The sequence below is a fragment of the Stigmatopora argus genome, chromosome 22 (genome assembly GCF_051989625.1).
Source record: "Stigmatopora argus isolate UIUO_Sarg chromosome 22, RoL_Sarg_1.0, whole genome shotgun sequence".
In the NCBI taxonomy this organism is placed as follows: Eukaryota; Metazoa; Chordata; class Actinopteri; order Syngnathiformes; family Syngnathidae; genus Stigmatopora; species Stigmatopora argus.
The window spans coordinates 6,121,850-6,139,974 of NC_135408.1; the positions used below are offsets into that span (position 1 = coordinate 6,121,850).

General features: G+C 47.7%; 3 protein-coding genes across 6 annotated transcripts in view; 2 read left to right on the forward strand and 1 right to left on the reverse strand.

Annotated features, from left to right (window-relative positions):
• Positions 1–300: 300 nt before the first annotated feature.
• On the forward strand, positions 301–3,201 carry LOC144068274 (tyrosinase-like). The gene is made up of 5 exons (XM_077592666.1): positions 301–1,122; positions 1,845–2,061; positions 2,133–2,280; positions 2,623–2,804; positions 2,934–3,201. Exons 1-5 carry the CDS (start codon positions 301–303, stop codon positions 3,182–3,184), a joined length of 1,620 nt encoding a protein of 539 aa, XP_077448792.1. The 3' UTR covers positions 3,185–3,201.
• chordc1b (cysteine and histidine-rich domain (CHORD) containing 1b) lies at positions 3,196–12,606 on the reverse strand. The gene is made up of 10 exons (XM_077592667.1): positions 12,373–12,606; positions 6,704–6,753; positions 6,579–6,635; positions 6,350–6,507; positions 5,511–5,614; positions 5,251–5,309; positions 4,613–4,683; positions 4,427–4,532; positions 4,151–4,333; positions 3,196–4,071 (listed from the first exon to the last, which is right to left on the reverse strand). Exons 1-10 carry the CDS (start codon positions 12,434–12,436, stop codon positions 3,877–3,879), a joined length of 1,047 nt encoding a protein of 348 aa, XP_077448793.1. The 5' UTR covers positions 12,437–12,606; the 3' UTR covers positions 3,196–3,876.
• Positions 12,607–13,230: 624 nt separating this feature from the next.
• The window catches only part of fat3b (FAT atypical cadherin 3b), a 51,175-nt gene continuing 46,280 nt past the window's right edge, over positions 13,231–18,125 (forward strand). For all 4 annotated transcript variants that reach the window (XR_013298100.1, XM_077592249.1, XM_077592247.1 and 1 more), the window contains exons 1-3: positions 13,231–13,535; positions 14,797–17,765; positions 17,924–18,058. Coding sequence is in view for 3 of the 4 variants with exons in the window: in XM_077592249.1 (XP_077448375.1) it covers positions 14,820–17,765; positions 17,924–18,058 (3,081 nt within the window). In the remaining variant the exon portion in view is untranslated. The remainder of the gene's footprint in view (positions 13,536–14,796; positions 17,766–17,923; positions 18,059–18,125) is intronic.

Consider the following 18,125-nt stretch of genomic DNA (forward strand, 5'->3'; position numbering starts at 1 on the left):
CACCAAAAACAATCATGAAAGTCAATGAAGTCATGAAAGAATCAACTTTCATGACTTCATTATGGGTATATAATTTTTGGATATGCTCTTTTTTGCTTCAATCTTTTAAAAAAAGTATAACTTCAGAGCTTATCATTTCTGTCTGACTGCTTGCGACCTCCATAATAGCATCAGTGAATAAACCTCCATCTGAGGTTAAGCGGCATGTGACCGGCTTAGCGAGGGAGGGGAGTGTTTCTGGCAGAGAATACTTTTTTCAGCGTGAAACTTTTTCCACATCTCGATTTCAACCCTGCCGCGATGTGGTGGGCTGCAGCCGTGGTTTTCATGCTCGTTTGGGCACCGGCCCTCCAACAGTTCCCGCGCATGTGCACCAACCGTCAGGCCCTCCTGGCCAAGGAGTGCTGCCCGCCTTGGGAGGGGGATGGCTCGGCGTGCGGGGCCGCCACCGGTCGAGGGATCTGCGGGGACGTGGTAGTACCGGAGAACCCGGACGGGATGCAGTACCCCTTCCGAGGGGTGGACGATCGCGAGAGGTGGCCTTTGGTGTTCTACAACCGAACCTGCCAATGCATGGGGAACTTCATGGGTTTCAACTGTGCTGATTGCAAGTTTGGCTACTACGGGGAGAACTGCCATGAAAGACGGGAGTCCCTTCGAAGAAATGTGTTCCACCTGACCCGACCCGAGAGGACCCGACTGGTGTCCTACCTGAACCTGGCCAAGCAGACGCCCAGTGACGACTACGTGGTCGCCACGGGAACCTACCGGGAGATGGGCAACGGTTCCAACCCCGCCTTTGCCAATGTGTCTGTGTATGACGTTTTTGTGTGGATGCACTATTACGTGTCCCGGGACGCCTTGCTGGGCGGGCCGGGGAACATTTGGGCGGATGTGGACTTTGCCCATTGGGCTCCGGGGTTCCTCCCGTGGCACCGGGTCTACCTGCTGCACTGGGAGCGCCAGATAAGGAAGATAACTGGGGATGACAGCTTCACCATCCCTTACTGGGACTGGAGAGATGCACAGGGGTGCGATGTATGCACTGACCAGCTCATGGGGGGCCGTAACCCCCGGGACCCTAGTCTGCTTAGTCCTGGCTCAGTCTTCTCTTCGTGGAGGGTAAATATAATTTTTACATTATTTTTTTTGCAACAGATATGAAATCCATTTGAAAATTTTGCTGTGAATGATGTAAGATTAAGCACTTTGAAAGCCATACTGTCCAAACAAGACATGGAAAAACGTATCTAATCTATTAAACTTGAATGCATGGATATTTGTAATTTACAGGTTTGGACAAAAACTCAATCAGGATGCAAATAATCCTGAGTGCTACTTCCAGAGTCCTTACAAATAGAAGAAAACTTTACACTGGTCATGAAATCATTTTCTATGAATCAAAGTATATATGACTAAATATTGCTTACGGTCTACAAAACATTTAATGACCTCGAACCAAATTATACGGTTGATTTACTTGACACCTAAACGTGTCGTGATGGACGGAATTTTGAATTACTTTTTGTTGCCTTGCCAGATGTCCCAGTTAGAATTTTTATAACTATCTCTGTCAACGTCAATCAATGAGTATAAATATTCTTAACCACCATTAACTCATTGCCTGTTATTGACAACAAGATGTCCAATTCAAAGTGGAAAGACTGACTGTGAATGCTCATCTGTCAGTGTCATAGACAGCGCGACGTCCAGTCCATTTTGACTGGGAAAGGCAAAATCCTTAATTTAACCCTCCCAGTCAAAGGTTATCGGATGTCCCGGGCTGTCAATGGCAGCCAATGAGTTAACCTACATTTAACTACTAAATCCATCTGGGTTGTCAGTCGCTGTGCTCACGAGCTCAGGACTACAACGCTCGTGGCGTCCTGTGCGATGCCCTGGCAGAGGGCCCTCTTCGCCGTAACCCAGGCAACCACGACCGCAGCCGGGTGGAACGTCTGCCGACTTCCGCCGAGGTGGCCTTCACGCTCAGTTTGGCCAACTACGACACTGGCACCATGGACCGTCGCGCTAACTTGAGCTTCCGTAACACTTTGGAAGGTTAGATAGAAGTGAAAAAAAAATTGGGTGTAAATTCCTTGTGTGTGTGACTGCATTTGTCACTCTGCTAGGATTTGGGGACCCCCAGACGGGTGTGGGGGGCAGCACCCGTATGGGCATGCACGCTGCTCTGCACATCTTTATGAATGGATCCATGTCGTCAGTGCAGGGCTCGGCCAACGACCCAATTTTCCTCCTGCACCATTCCTTTGTGGACAGGTGAAAATCCGTACGGAATACAACACAACACACTTTTTTGCTATTTCTGTCCATGAGCAAAAGCAATACAAACATCCCTCGCCACTTCACAACTGAAAATTCACGGCCTCAGTGCAACATTGTAATTTCCACAAGTATAAAAATAAAAAAATATTCACAAAAATGTCAAAACCCACGCTAAAACTGACATGCATGCAAGTGGAAAGCAGGATCATCAAAGTCAACTGAATCTCGTAGGTTTTAAAAAAAAGCCTGTATGGAACAGACATTGGGAAATATTGTTTTGTGTTGGTACTTTTCGGTTTGAGTCCAATTAAATGTGTGTGACTTTCCCCATAAAAGTCTCTATGAAGAATGGCTGAGGCGGCACAGGCCTGAGCCGTCCAAGTACCCAACTTCCAATGCCCCCATTGGACACAATGGCGAGTACCACATGGTTCCCTTCCTGCCCCTGCACACTAACAGAGAATACTTCAGAACCAGCAAAGACCTGGGATACGAGTACTCTCGTCTGCTGGGTGCCAGTAAGTTATTGCGCCGCCTTGTTCCAACTAATGACTACAAACTCAGCGCACCCGACTATAAGCTCCCATAGCACCTTAAATAATAATTTTAAAAAGTTTGCTTCTAGTCACGTATCCTTCCCTCCACAGGCCAGCTTCTGTCCGAGTCTTTGCGCCCATACCTGGAGGATGTTCACGCCATGGGGCCGTGGCTCCTACTCGCAGGCCTCTGCGGAGTCGGCCTGACCGTGGGTGTGGCCGCCATCGCCATAAAATGCAAAGAGCACGTTTGGTCATGGCAACGGATCCGCAATTATTTTTTTACGTTCCAAAACCTCCCAGAACGACAGCCGCTTATCAGGAGAGATGAAGAAAAACATGCTAGGAGCCTCATTAAGTAGACACCACTCACTTTTGACATCTCTATTGCAGCAATAACGATTGCCAAGCTTTATTGAAATGTTCATATTTAGTTTAAAAAAAGGTATTGTTCCACAATGTGATGGTTTTAACATGCACATACACATGCTGTGTGTGTAAATGATAACAATTTGAAATCCTCTCCTACAAGAGTACTTTTGTCACTGTTAACTGATTAATGACAATAGACGTCCAATCTCTTTCGAGTTGTAAGGCTGACACTGAAATTGATTGGGCGCCTATCATTCATTATAAATAGCAAGATAAGGTTTCCAGCTTCAATGGATTGGACATGGTTAAAAAAAGTTTTAACTAAACAAGTGTTCAGAATACACATCAATATGGTACAGTTGCTTGTAATATTGTGAAAACATGTTGCATTGAAGTATAATCTGGTGTTTTACAGTATAATGCCACTATTTTGTCTTTACTGCCACCTGAAGGCCATGTCGAAAATGATGTTCACTTCTTAACAGTAGTGTTTAAAAATGATCAACCGCTCTCTGATCGGTTCAGAAATCTGTATTAAAGGATAGAATGAATAAAAAGGTAGTCTGAAAACCAAATACTGAGATCATCCAGCATGATGAGATCGGGGCTAGAATTTTGTGGCTATTAAAGTTCCCAAATTGAGGAATAATTCCTGTAGAAAATGTCGTTTTCTCCCTTCTGATCATTCGCTCTCCTCATCATCGTCGTCGTCACTATCGCTGTTGTCACTCTCACATTTCTTTTCTTGGTCTCTCGCGGACGCCGCCACGGGCGCAGGCAGATCCAGGCGAGCCCACGACATGGCTTCCGATTTCCTCATGGCCACCTCGATTTTGGCCGCCATCATGTTGACGGCAGTCTGGGTTACATCGATTACCTGGAAATACATTTTTTTATAAAGGGTCAATTGGGACGATTGACTGCTTTTTTCCTCGACTCGTAGTACGTAGACTTACTCCCCACAGGCTGATCTTCTGTTCAAAGCTCTTTTCCCCTTCAAACATCAAGTGAATGTGCAGCGTGGTGCTGTTGGCATCTACGTAGCTTAGCTCGGGTGCAGCGTTCTTAGCGTAGATGGAGATGATCACCTGCGAGCCCGTCTGATGCCAGTCGAACCGACAGGGCGCCAGCTTCTTACCCTGTTTGAGTCACCGAGAAGCATTTTGACATAAACCTCCAACGTTTTCAAAACCACCGATAGATGGTAGCAGAGCCTCATTCTAACTACCTACTTCGTCCTTTTTCTTCCACAGGTGCTGGCCCTTGGTGCAGCCCACTTGGGAGAGGAATGAGTTAAAATCGGAGGTTTTCTTCTTGCAGCAGCTCCAGTACTTCATTCTGAACGTGGAAAAAAAGGATATTTATATTATATAAGATATATATTTATATACTTTAGCAGAGAATGCATTATCACCAACCCTTCGTGGAAGATGGGAAATCCTGAGTGGAAGGAGCATTTGTCCGAGTCAGAGGCAGGACCATCATAGCTCTAATAAATTAGAAATAAATATATACTTTTAGTATTTTGCTGACCCGAAAGGACCCGTAGTCCTTTTCTTTGTAAAATAAACCAAAAATCGCATAAAAAAAACCCAACAACCCAGTTTTAATTATATTTTGCTGTTGGCCATATATACTGCAGTACTAGTGCAGAGTAATGTCACTCCCTCATTTTCCATTTAGTTTCATTACTGTGGAGGCCGGTATTTTTGTGGTAGTTGTTTTTTTATAGAAAGAAATTCGATTATTTTGTCACAAAATGGTTCATACGTTGTGTAGGGAATACGAACAATGCCAATATAAGCCTTTATTTTTTTCCGTCTGATCGACAGATAATATAGATATATATATCCAGACTGTTGTTGCCTCTATTCTATTTTTTAATTTTAAATGCCTTTCAAGAGGAATTGTCTGTTCATTATATCAAATAAAATTCCCCCCAAAAATGCGACTTATGTTTTCCCCCCTTTCTTTATGCATTTTTTGGCCAGTGCAATTTATACTCAGGTGCGACCTATAGTCCAAAAACTTGATATAAGCAGATTATGGCACCTACTTTGGTGCATCCTCCATTTTTGCAGGACGTTCCAATCTTGACCTCGTCGCTGTTGTCCTCTGCGGGCAAAAGAATCAAAAATCAGATTGAATGACAGATCCATTACTATAACATGGACTGAACTCCTCTGGTGCATATGGAATTCAAATTCCTGAGAGTCTTTTAAAGTTCCAGTCGTGGTATACATCCTGTTCTTGGTGGATCAATTGTCGCATAAAAAAAATGAACCAAAAAAAGAAAAGAAAAAGTTGCGCTCTCACCTTTTTGAAGTGCGAGGGAGTTGTCACTAAGTTTGAGCTTCTCCAGAGCTTGCTTGAGAGAAGATGACACTTTGTGCTGCAACCTCACCATGGGCTCGTCAGCACTATTGCACAAGACGACGCTCGTTACCATAGCAATGAAAATGAAAAATGTATTTCATTGTTCACTTTAGTATTTTACGTCAGACAAAAAATGAGAATTGTTCAAAAAAGTTGCCAAATTAAAAACTTAATACTATTTGTTTTGATATACAAGCTAAATCTTCCGAAAAATGAAATTTGATTGGTGGAGAATTTATTTAATTTTTTTAAAGCATTAAAGTTCAATTGGAGCATTTGGACATTTACCGTTGTCAATGGCAGTAATTTACTTAATGTAAGGGTTATTTACATTTCACTTTCTGTTGATTCTGGTGCAATTTAAGAAAGTTTATGGTCAAAATTATTACTTTTCAGAGTGTTTTATGTGCTGTTGCAAATTAAGAAGACATTGGAAATGTATGGGGACATTTTTCAAATTTTAGAGGAACCGCCGTTTAATGTGCAAATTAAGCGATTAGGACAGAAACTGTAGGACAAGTTGCATTTTGAAAATGTGATAATTTTGCCATTGGAATCGAAAAGGCGCAAAAAAACAAAAAATGTGTTTTGGCCAGAGCGAAATCAAAAGAGAGCCTCTGTCACATTCATTTTTAAGTTTGGAATGGTGTGAAGTGGTCAGAGCAGACAACAAAAAAAAAACCCACAAATATTCTGTGTTATATTTTAGGTCTTCACCAATCAATAGCGAGTGCCTTGGACTTGAAGGTTATTGATTCCAAGCCAAGGTGTTGGACAACCTGGGTCTGCAAATGGCCTCCTGGGGCTTCGGCGCGGAGATGATATACTCGTTGAATTTGGGCTTCTGCTCGTCGACGTCTTTCTCTGCCGACGAGGTAACGTTCGGTTTGACTGGCTCGGGGGGTTTCTCTTTGTTGTGGGGACCTTTTGTGCAGCCCTGCGAGCGCAACAGAAAAAAAAAAAGCGGAGGTAAAGCTGGTCGTCGCAAGTAGTGAACAAAAAGCTTACCGCGATGCTGAGGAAGTCGGAGAAGTCGGTGGTTCGTCTCTTGCAGCAGGACCATCCCTAGAGGAAGGGGAAGAGGAGCATTAGCATACTGCAGGGAAACAGTAACTTTTTCAAAGGGTTTTTGCCTTCAGTGCGTCGTGGAATACGGGAACGCCGGGGTGATGCGTGCAGCAGCCTGTAGGAACAAAAAAATAAAGATTGGATTTTTGTGGAAGTTGGTGATTCATGATTGTTTTTTTTTTTCATATTGACCTGTCATTTTTTTTAAACTTGGTTTTTATGTTGTTTTTGGTTTTTAGACAATGGCATCTCCCATTTTAATTTAGCATTAAGCTAGCCGGCTCTAAAAAAATGTAATAGATCTTGCATTTTAGTACACAATTTGTGTTCCTATCCCTGTTAAACACATTTAACCATCAGAATTAGGCTCTTTTTGAGTGACTGTCCATTGCTTAGTTTGCATCAGACTTTGCATATGATTGATTAAATATGACACCCTATATAGCTCCTTGTGAGAAGTTTTTGGTTGTTGTAACACTAACACTGTCATCTTTTAAACTCATTAAAATTCCCTATTTATTAAAATAGTGTACATTTTTTCATTAACTCACCCTATGCCATTGACGGTGATAGACGTTCAATCCATTTGAACTGGGAGCATTTGCACTGACAGAACATTAAAATGAATTGGATGTCTACTCATGTAAATTCTTGCAAGTTGTCAGACAATACTGAATGTTGAGATTTGAAACAAATTGAAATACAGAGCGAGGGACAATCATTCTTTGCCCCTAGTCTGTCCATTTTTCTTCCCCTGAACTTAAAACTTGCTCCCATAACAACCCTTTGGCATTTAATTTAAATATGCCAGGACTTTTTCTCCTCTGCAATTCCGATTTGATTGTGGTAATACAGGCGGCTATGTGCGGCTGTCAGTAAAGACTAAACTCTTTTACAACTTTAAGTAAAAGTAGCAGAAAGAGAGTATCAAATTGCCTGGGTGACCTTATAAAGCAACAATTTCCTTCCAGCGGTCCACGCACAGTCGTCCATCAAACCTTAAGGTAATAGCACTGCATTGTAAGTCAATGTGATGAAAAGTGGCATGCAATTAAAATGGAAATTAGACACGAGACCTGCGCGGAATTTCTTCAGATGAAGACGGGGGCGACGCGTGCGTGCTTAATAACACAAAACTAGACGGACCATCTTTTGAATTTCAACTACATAAAAGGCATGACGACAACAATAAGATATCAACGCATTGGATTCTATAGTGCAAAGGAACTCCGACTAATGCCAAGTCTATGGATTGGAACCACTCTTATTATAATCCCATTTGTACAGCTATGAAACAAACCAAAAAAAATACATTATACTTGGACAGGTACGTCATTTTAAGGTTAGGGTGTGGATGTGGATGAGGGTGTGGGTGAGTGTGTGGGTGAGGGTTAGACTCAGTCTCCCTTTTTCCTGCGATCAGCCTGCCACCAATTCAGAGTTAGGGTTAGGGGAAGGGTTACACTCCATCTACTTGTGCCCTGCGAAAATTAGGGTTAGGGTGAGTGTGTGGGTGAGGCTGAGGGTGTGGGTGAGGGTGTGGGTGAGGGTGTGGGTGAGGGTGTGGGTGAGGGTGTGGGTGAGGGTGTGGGTGTGGGTGAGGGTGAGGGTGAGGGTGAGTGTGTGGGTGAGGCTGAGGGTGTGGGTAAGGGTGTGGGTGAGGGTGTGGCTGTGGGTGAGGCTGTGGGTGTGGGTGAGGGTGTGGGTGAGGGTGTGGGTGAGTGTGTGGGTGAGTGTGTGGGTGAGTGTGTGGGTGAGTGTGTGGGTGAGGGTGTGGGTAAGGGTGTGGGTGAGGCTGTGGGTGAGGCTGTGGGTGAGGCTGTGGGTGAGGGTGAGTGAGTGTGTGGGTGAGTGTGTGGGTCAGGCTGTGGGTCAGGGTGTGGGTGAGGCTGAGATTGTGGGTAAGGGTGTGGGTGAGGGTGTGGGTGAGGGTATGGGTGAGTGTGTGGGTGAGTGTGTGGGTGAGTGTGTGGGTGAGGGTTAGACTCAGTCTCCCTTTTTCCTGCGATCAGCCTGCCACCGATTCAGAGTTAGGGTTACACTCCATCTACTTGTGCCCTGCGAAAATTAGGGTTAGGGTGAGTGTGTGGGTGAGGCTGTGGGTGAGGCTGTGGGTGAGGCTGTGGGTGAGGCTGTGGGTGAGGGTGTGGGTGAGGGTGTGGGTGTGGGTGAGGGTGTGGGTGAGGGTGTGGGTGAGGGTGTGGGTGTGGGTGTGGGTGAGGGTGTGGGTGAGGGTGTGGGTGAGGGTGTGGGTGAGGGTGTGGGTGAGGGTGTGGGTGTGGGTGAGAGTGTGGGTGAGAGTGTGGGTGAGAGTGTGGGTGAGAGTGTGGGTGAGAGTGTGGGTGAGAGTGTGGGTGAGAGTGTGGGTGAGGGTGTGGGTGAGGGTGTGGTTGAGTGTGGGTGAGAGTGTGGGTGAGGGTGTGGGTGAGGGTGTGGGTGAGGGTGTGGGTGAGGGTGTGGGTGAGGGTGTGGGTGAGGGTGAGGGTGTGGGTGTGGGTGTGGGTGAGGGTGTGGGTGAGGGTGTGGGTGAGGGTGTGGGTGAGGGTGAGGGTGTGGGTGAGAGTGTGGGTGAGAGTGTGGGTGAGAGTGTGGGTGAGAGTGTGGGTGAGAGTGTGGGTGAGAGTGTGGGTGAGAGTGTGGGTGAGAGTGTGGGTGAGAGTGTGGGTGAGAGTGTGGGTGAGAGTGTGGGTGAGGGTGTGGGTGAGGGTGTGGGTGAGGGTGTGGGTGAGGGTGTGGGTGAGGGTTAGACTCAGTCTCCTTTTTTCCTGCGATCGGGCTGCCACCGATTCAGAGTTAGGGTTAGAGTTAGGGGAAGGGTTAGGGTTACACTCCATCTCCTTGTGACCTGCGATCAGCTGGCCACCGATGCAGGGTTAGGGTTAGGGGAAGGGTTAGGGTTATACTCCATCTACTTGTGCCCTGCGAAAATTAGGGTTAGAGTGAGCGTGTAGGTGAGGCTGAGGGTGTGGGTGAGAGTGTGGGTGAGAGTGTGGGTGAGAGTGTGGGTGTGGGTGAGGGTGTGGGTGTGGGTGAGGGTGAGAGTGAGAGTGTGGGTGAGGGTGTGGGTGAGAGTATGGGTGAGAGTGTGGGTGAGAGTGTGGGTGAGAGTGTGGGTGAGAGTGTGGGTGAGAGTGTGGGTGAGAGTGTGGGTGAGGGTGTGGGTGAGGGTGTGGGTGAGGGTGTGGGTGAGGGTTAGACTCAGTCTCCTTTTTTCCTGTGATCGGCCTGCCACCGATTCAGAGTTAGGGTTAGGGGAAGGGTTAGGGTTACACTCCAACTCCTTGTGACCTGCGATCAGCTGGCCACCGATGCAGGGTTAGGGTTAGGGGAAGGGTTAGGGTTATACTCCATCTACTTGTGCCCTGCGAAAATTAGGGTTAGAGTGAGCGTGTAGGTGAGGCTGAGGGTGTGGGTGAGAGTGTGGGTGAGAGTGTGGGTGAGAGTGTGGGTGTGGGTGAGAGTGTGGGTGAGGGTGTGGGTGTGGGTGTGGGTGAGGGTGAGAGTGTGGGTGAGGGTGTGGGTGTGGGTGAGAGTATGGGTGAGAGTGTGGGTGAGAGTGTGGGTGAGAGTGTGGGTGAGAGTGTGGGTGAGAGTGTGGGTGAGAGTGTGGGTGAGAGTGTGGGTGAGAGTGTGGGTGAGGGTGTGGGTGAGGGTGTGGGTGAGGGTTAGACTCAGTCTCCTTTTTTCCTGTGATCGGCCTGCCACCGATTCAGAGTTAGGGTTAGGGGAAGGGTTAGGGTTACACTCCATCTCCTTGTGACCTGCGATGGGCTGGCCACCGATTCAGGGTTAGGGTTAGGGGAAGGGTTAGGGTTATACTCCAGCTACTTGTGCCCTGCGAAAATTAGGGTTAGAGTGAGCGTGTGGGTGAGGTTGAGGGTGTGGGTGAGGCTGGGGGTGAGGCTGGGGGTGAGGTTGAGGGTGTGGGTGAGGGTGTGGGTGAGGGTGTGGGTGAGGTTGAGGGTGAGGGTGTGGGTGAGGGTGTGGGTGAGGGTTAGACTCAGTCTCCTTTTTTCCTGTGATCGGCCTGCCACCGATTCAGAGTTAGGGTTAGGGTTACACTCCATCTCCTTGTGACCTGCGATGGGCTGGCCACCGATTCAGGGTTAGGGTTAGGGGAAGGGTTAGGGTTATACTCCAGCTACTTGTGCCCTGCGAAAATTAGGGTTAGAGTGAGCGTGTGGGTGAGGTTGAGGGTGTGGGTGAGGCTGGGGGTGAGGGTGTGGGTGAGGCTGGGGGTGAGGTTGAGGGTGTGGGTGAGGGTGTGGGTGAGGGTGTGGGTGAGGGTGTGGGTGAGGGTGTGGGTGAGGGTGTGGGTGTGGGTGAGGCTGGGGGTGAGGTTGAGGGTGTGGGTGAGGGTGTGGGTGAGGGTGAGGGTGTGGGTGAGGTTGAGGGTGAGGGTGTGGGTGAGGGTGTGGGTGAGGGTGTGGGTGAGGGTGTGGGTGAGGGTGTGGGTGAGGGTGTGGGTGTGGGTGAGACTCAGTCTCCTTTTTTCCTGTGATCGGCCTGCCACCGATTCAGAGTTAGGGTTACACTCCATCTCCTTGTGACCTGCGATGAGCTGGTCACTGATTCAGGGTTAGGGTTAGGGGAAGGGGTAGGGTTATACTCCATCTACTTGTGCCCTGCGAAAATTAGGGTTAGGGTGAGCGTGTAGGTGAGGCTGAGGGTGTGGGTGAGAGTATGGGTGAGAGTGTGGGTGAGAGTGTGGGTGAGAGTGTGGGTGAGAGTGTGGGTGAGAGTGTGGGTGAGAGTGTGGGTGAGAGTGTGGGTGAGAGTGTGGGTGAGAGTGTGGGTGAGAGTGTGGGTGAGAGTGTGGGTGAGAGTGTGGGTGAGAGTGTGGGTGAGAGTGTGGGTGAGAGTGTGGGTGAGAGTGTGGGTGAGAGTGTGGGTGAGAGTGTGGGTGAGAGTGTGGGTGAGAGTGTGGGTGAGAGTGTGGGTGAGAGTGTGGGTGAGAGTGTGGGTGAGGGTTAGACTCAGTCTCCTTTTTTCCTGTGATCGGCCTGCCACCGATTCAGAGTTAGGGTTAGGGTTACACTCCAACTCCTTGTGACCTGCGATGGGCTGGCCACCGATTCAGGGTTAGGGTTAGGGGAAGGGTTAGGGTTATACTCCAGCTACTTGTGCCCTGCGAAAATTAGGGTTAGAGTGAGCGTGTGGGTGAGGTTGAGGGTGTGGGTGAGGGTTAGACTCCATCTCCTTGTGCCCTGCGATTGGCTGGCGATTCAGGGTGTCCCCTGCCTCGGGCTGGGGTCATCTGCGATAGGCTCCAGCACCCCTCGCGACCCTCGAGTATAAAGCAGTTCAGAAAATGAGAGACCTTATTTGGCATTTACCTTTGGTTGCCATTGGCGGCGCTAGACGTTCAAACCATTTTGAGATTAAAAATGTTAAAATAGGAGTTATAAAGATCAAAGGGGTTGGATGTGTGGCTAATTACTGATACAAAACCGCATTGAATCCATCACAATATAAATATGAATAAAAAGTATTTAATGTGACTTTCCAAAGTCTGCTTCCCGTGAAGCAAACAAGGTTATCCGAAGTTCAAAATAAGCAGCCCAACGCATAATTCGTCAGTGTTGCCAGCCAGTTATGATGAATCATAAAGTCAACTGAAGTGTGACATTTTAATCTGCTTTTAATGATCTGTAAACGGAAAGTACTTTTGGCCTGTGGGCTCTTAGAAATTTCCAGATGAGGCGTTAGCCTCGGTAGCCGCTTAGCTACTCACCATCCGGGTTGTTTTCCGGGTCGAATCGCTGTCCGCAGCCCTTGTTGTAGCACAAAGTAGACATCGTGGCGAATAAATGGACTTGAAAATGGAAGATGGATTATTAAAATCAGCACATTTGCAACCTCGAGACGCGAGACAGAGGGGATGCCGCACACCGCTACACACACACGAACTTGGTCTCGTTCATTTCCGGGGTTGTTCGGCTCCTTTCGGCAAACATCGGCACTTGCGCACACTCAATGGTGTTTCAAAAATAGTTTTGTCATTTTTGCCTCTCAATATGGACAACGATTCAGGGAATTTTTATTTGGGTGATATATACAATTTTGTTAATTGATAAGGCAGGTAACTATTTCGAATAATTATAATTTAATAAATGTGAACCTGGTTTCAACATACAGTATATGGATGTATACTAATAGTACACATTTGTGGACAGGTCTCAACTATGATTAATCAATAAAATGTTTTTACTGTTGTTTTGTTGTTAAACACAACATTTTTAGTCCTTTTTATTTGGCCATTTGCAGTTCTGTCAGCAACCTATTGATGGTCTCTAGGTAAACGAAATTGTGGTTAGATATGTCTTCTCTTCCCTGTTAAACAATATTAATAACAAGTAAGGTTTATTTGCAATATTGATAAAGCGATTTTACTTTTGAGATAGTTATTTTGTAATGTTTTGACCGCAGAAAAAGTTGTGATAACAATGCATTAGTCTCAAGGGTTCTTGTGTGAAGTCATCTTCGGCTTTTTCCGGCTTTTTTCGGCAAACTCCGGCTCTCCCTCTCTTCCTCGCTCGCCCACTCGCTTACTGTCACCCACCCTCCCGTCCATCTGCGGTCCCAAAGCGGAGGCAAATGACGATTCTGGACAAGCCCCCTCCAAAAAAACTTGCGTAAAGCTTTTTCCTTTTTTATTCCCCCTCCCAGTCGTGTTTTTCTGTCTGCAATTGAAATCACCGCAAGGCAAAAGGAGCAACCGGGTTGCTTTAACGTCCATTTTGTGTCACGCTCGGCAGGGCGCAGGTACGTGGAAACTGGGACAATTGGCGTGCACTCAGTGAGCGCTTCTCGGCAGGATGCAACGTGCACGTTCGAGTGCTTTTGAAGACTTTGAAAATGGAGGATGTACTTTTGAGTGATTCCGCAAAAACAGAGGTAAGACAACCTTAGATTTGTCCGTGCAGACCATCCAACGCTTTGCTCAATTAGTCTGCAGCCTGGACGCAATACGACCTTCTTGTTGCCTTTAACATTTATCGCACGGTTCTTCCAACCATTTGTAGTCTGATCAATATAAGTTATGTATTGCAACTTTTGTCCCGACTCTACTTTCACTTGTTCAGAAATTTAAGTTTTTGACGAGTTGATCGCCAGTAGACGTCCAATCCATTTGAACTAGGAGGGATGGCAGCGAATATTTGGATATTCATATGAATTGGACGTGTAGTGGCCTCAAGGGCGTCAAATGAGTTAAAATGGAGTAAATGTTGTTGCAAATTATTTGAAAATCCCTATCCACAAAGGAGTATTTGACACACTGGCAGCAATAAGCGTCTCATTGTTTGGACTAGTTGGACATCTATCACTATCAATGGCATCCAGTGAATTAAAGAAGTTAACAAAGTGTGCTGTATGAAGTAGTACATCCGGTCAGTAGTAAAACAAAAACAAAAAAACAAACAAAGAAAAAAAACAGCAACAACAAACAACTCTTCCAGTGCCATTGACCATGATGGACATCCAGTAATGTGGCTCTTAAATCCTTTTGCTGCAAGTTTTATTAATTTTTCCGTATTAGACTTGGATTGGCAAGATTGGTCGTGAATGCTCGTCTTTCAGTGCCATTGACAGCGATAGACGTCCAACTAGTCCAAACGATGAGACGCTTATTGCTGTCAAAAATGCAATGATCATTTTCAGTTGTGGGGTAGCACTTCATCACCAAATTGCCTAATTACACTATTCCAGCCCCTCCCAATTTAAATGGATAGGACTTCTATCGTCGTCAATGGCACTGACTGAGTTAACATTTATAAGGTTCCACTCTCAGACATCCTGGGAAATAGGCTGCAAACAGATTTTCTTGGGTGTTTCATTTCACACTAGATGGCCCTCCTGAGTTCCAACTCTTTGTATACATGTAATTAAAAAGGCATTTTTTTCTACTATGTCCTATTCAATATTAGTCTTGCTTTAAAAAAAACCCCACTCCTGCCATTTTCTAGTATGTCTACGGCTATTCTTTGCCGTTAGATCACAGATCTGAATATGCAGTCACATCAATGTAATATTAGGTAGGTTGCCTGAAATGGTTTTTGTTACCATGTCTCACTGTCAGAATTTTAACAAGCAATGAGAATTTCAGTCAGCAAAAGAGATCTTTATGCATCTGGATTGCTTTTTTTTTTTCTTGCAGGATGACCCGGTGATGTAACAAGCATGAAGCCCAATTTGAAAGGAATTATGATGCGCCTTCCGTTTCTCTTGCGCCGTCTTTGCTTCCTGCTCACCTTCCCCTTCCCGACATTGCGTGGCCAATTATTGCAGGAGGCGAGGTCCGGCCAAGGCCTGCTTCTTTTCACCCAGCCCGCTTACAACGCCTCTATCTTTGAGAACTCTGCCGCCAGGACCTATGTCGGAAGCCGGGTCAAAATGGGAATCGTCCTGGGCCGGTCATTTGACATCAAGTTCTCCATTGAGAATGGCGACAGCGAGGGAATTTTCCAGGTGGAGGACTTTCCCATGGGGGATTTCTGCTTCCTCCGTATACGAACCAACACCGGTGCCATGCTGAACCGGGAAGTCCAGGACAATTACACTCTGACGGTGAAGGCTTCTGCCCAAGGAAGCTTTGAGGCACTGGCCACCGTCTACATCAAAATTCTGGACACTAACGACCTCCGACCTCTCTTCTCCCCGACCGCCTATTCTTTTACGGTGTCCGAAAGCACCCCCGTGGGCGCCAGCATCGGGCGAGTGACGGCCACAGACGCCGACGTGGGCTCCAACGGTGAGTTCTACTACTTCTTTAAGAGCAAAGAAGACCTCTTCGCCGTGCACCCCACGAGCGGCGTGGTCACACTGACTTCTCGCCCGGCCAAGAGAGAGGACCGCTTTGAGCTGGAGGTGCAAGTCGTGGACAGAGGGATGAAGCTGTATGGGAACAACGACATCAGCAGCACAGCCCGCTTGGTGGTGAGCGTGACGCAAATAAACGAGTTCGCCCCCGTCCTCAGGGCGCTCGCCGTCGTCCCGTCGTGGACCGAGAGTAGCCCGATTTTTGCTAAAGTGATGGTGGAGGATAAAGATGAGGGTGTGGGCGGGTACATAGATTGGGTGTCCATCATTGACGGTGACCCACTTGAACAATTTGCGATTGATCGCTCGCCACTCGCTGCGAATGAATATTGGGTCAGAGCGTCACAGCAGGTCGACTGGGACAAATATCCCTATGGTTGTAATTTAACCCTTCAGGCGAAAGACAGGGGTGTCCCTCCGAAGTTCTCCAATACTCAATTGCTTCAGCTGTTGTTCGCCAAGCCCAAACCGACGCCGGGGAGTTTTGAGAAAGACGTTTATGAAGTGGTGCTGAGTGAAATTGCTCCCCCGGGCACAGTTGTTGAGGTGCTGAGAATCGTGCCATCTCCCGCGAGTGTCAATTACAGCTTCTGCAGCTTCTCAGAACTAATGTACTTTGATATCAATCCGTCGACCGGCGTTATTATGACCTCAAGGCTACTGACAAGGATATCACAGATTTTCATGGAGATGGAAGTGTTAGAGGCTGTCAGCCGGCTGAGAGCAAAGGTCCGGATCACGGTGGAGGACGCTAACGACAACTCCCCAGTGTTCAGCCGTCCGTTTTATGTCGTTTCCATCAATGAAAGTCTGGCCGTCGGCACCGTCGTTCTCGTTGCTTCAGCCGCGGATGAAGACAAAGGAGAGAACGGCTATATCACGCACGCCATTATCGGTGAAGCCTCGCTTCCTTTCGCCGTGGATCCGAATACTGGGGAGGTGAGGATCGAGCGAGATCTGGACTTTGAGTCGTCGGAGGAAGTCTACGCCTTTGTCGTTCGAGCCTCGGACTGGGGGTCGCCTTACAGGAGGGAAAGCGAGGTCAACGTAACGGTCCATTTGATAAATGTCAATGACAACCCGCCTATCTTCGAGAGGGTGTCATGCAGAGGCATGATAGGCTGGGATTTTCCCGTCGACCAGACCATCGTCACCCTGTCGGCCGTGGACATGGACGAACTTGGAATGGTTAAATACGAGGTGGTCTCCGGCAACGAAATGAACTACTTGAATTTAAACGCCGAGTCGGGCGCCTTGTCGTTGACGACATCGTTAGTGGGGGTCAATTTAAAAAGCGGGATGTTTAACCTAAAAGTCATCGCCACAGATGGGGAAATGTCATCGGAGCCCATGTTTGTCAACATATCTGTCGTGAGAGCTTCCACGCCATCCCGGGGGCTCAGCTGCAAGGACACTCAAGTGGTCCAGTTGATGGCGGAGAAAATGCTCTCCAAGGCCTCGGCAATGGCTCGAGTGAGACAATTTGACAGGATTCCAGATTTCTTCTCCGTAAACGAACAAGCGCCCCAGTTCGAGGCTTTGCCCACGAGTATTCTGGTTCGGGAGGACCTTCCACCCGGAGCTAGCATCTTCCAGGTCAGGGCACGGGACAGCGACAGCGGCTTTAATGGTCGCCTTCTGTTTTCCGTATCCGATGACAGCAAAGAGAACTGTTTGACCGTGGGAATGGAGAGTGGTTTGCTGACCGTGCTGCGGCCGCTTGATCGAGAGCGGACTGACCGGTACTTTCTCAACATCACCGTTTACGACCAAGGGGTCCCCCAGATGTCTGACTGGAGGCTCATCACCGTTATTGTGGAAGATGCCAATGACAATGATCCGCAGTTCACCCAGGACGCCTTCACCGCTTTGGTTGCCGAAAACACCCCGCTGGGTACACAAGTGGTCGCCGTTTCCGCCTTTGACAAGGACGCCGGTCAAAACGCGCAGTTGTCCTATGCATTGCTGACCGCCGTCCCTCAGTTCGGCATCGACACCGAGACCGGTGCCGTGTTCGTGGCTTCTCAACTGGACCGAGAGAGCGTTCCGGCTTTTACGTTGAAGATCGAGGTCAAGGACAAGGCCGAAAGAGGGAACAGGAGATCGTCGGTGACCACGTTGAATGTCATCGTGGAAGACGTCAACGATTGCCCGCCGTCCTTCATCCCAAGTTCTTACAACGCTCGAGTGCTGGAGGACCTCCCGCCAGGGTCTGTCATTACTTGGGTGCAGGCCCAGGACTCAGACATTGGGTCCGGTGGACAAGTCAGTTTCTCGCTATTCAATGACTTCAACGGCACGTTTGAGGTATGTGATCTCATCTACTCTTTAGCTCTGTGTGATTTGTTGAAGTCAGTGAGAAATTGTGGCAAATCCCTCAAACCCTAAAAAGGATAGAAAATGGATGAATCACCATTTCAATTCAATGTTGCTTTTAATGACTTATTCGTGTGTGGATGTGGCAGATGGACGCTGTTAGTGGCATACTGCGGATCAGGAGGGAACTTGACTTTGAGAAGCAGCCATTCTATAACCTGACCTTACTCGCTGAGGACCAGGGAGCACCCACCCTCAGCAGCGTGACCTACGTGGAGGTGGAGGTACGCAACACCCAGAAACATTTGAAAAAAACAACAAATTGCCTGCCATTGACATCAACACACGTGC

Excerpts from the sequence above, each read along its gene's own strand:
- LOC144068274 (XM_077592666.1), top strand. The coding sequence starts at position 301 with ATGTGGTGGGCTGCAGCCGTGGTTTTCATGCTCGTTTGGGCACCGGCC. Across the intron at positions 2,281-2,622 it reads CACCATTCCTTTGTGGACAG|TCTCTATGAAGAATGGCTGA; the intron begins GTGAAAATCCGT and ends TCCCCATAAAAG. Across the intron at positions 2,805-2,933 it reads CTCTCGTCTGCTGGGTGCCA|GCCAGCTTCTGTCCGAGTCT; the intron begins GTAAGTTATTGC and ends TTCCCTCCACAG.
- chordc1b (XM_077592667.1), bottom strand. The coding sequence starts at position 12,436 with ATGTCTACTTTGTGCTACAACAAGGGCTGCGGACAGCGATTCGACCCG. Across the intron at positions 5,615-6,349 it reads GAGGCCATTTGCAGACCCAG|TGCTGACGAGCCCATGGTGA; the intron begins GTTGTCCAACAC and ends CTTGTGCAATAG. Across the intron at positions 4,684-5,250 it reads AAAATGGAGGATGCACCAAA|AGCTATGATGGTCCTGCCTC; the intron begins GTAGGTGCCATA and ends CTAATTTATTAG.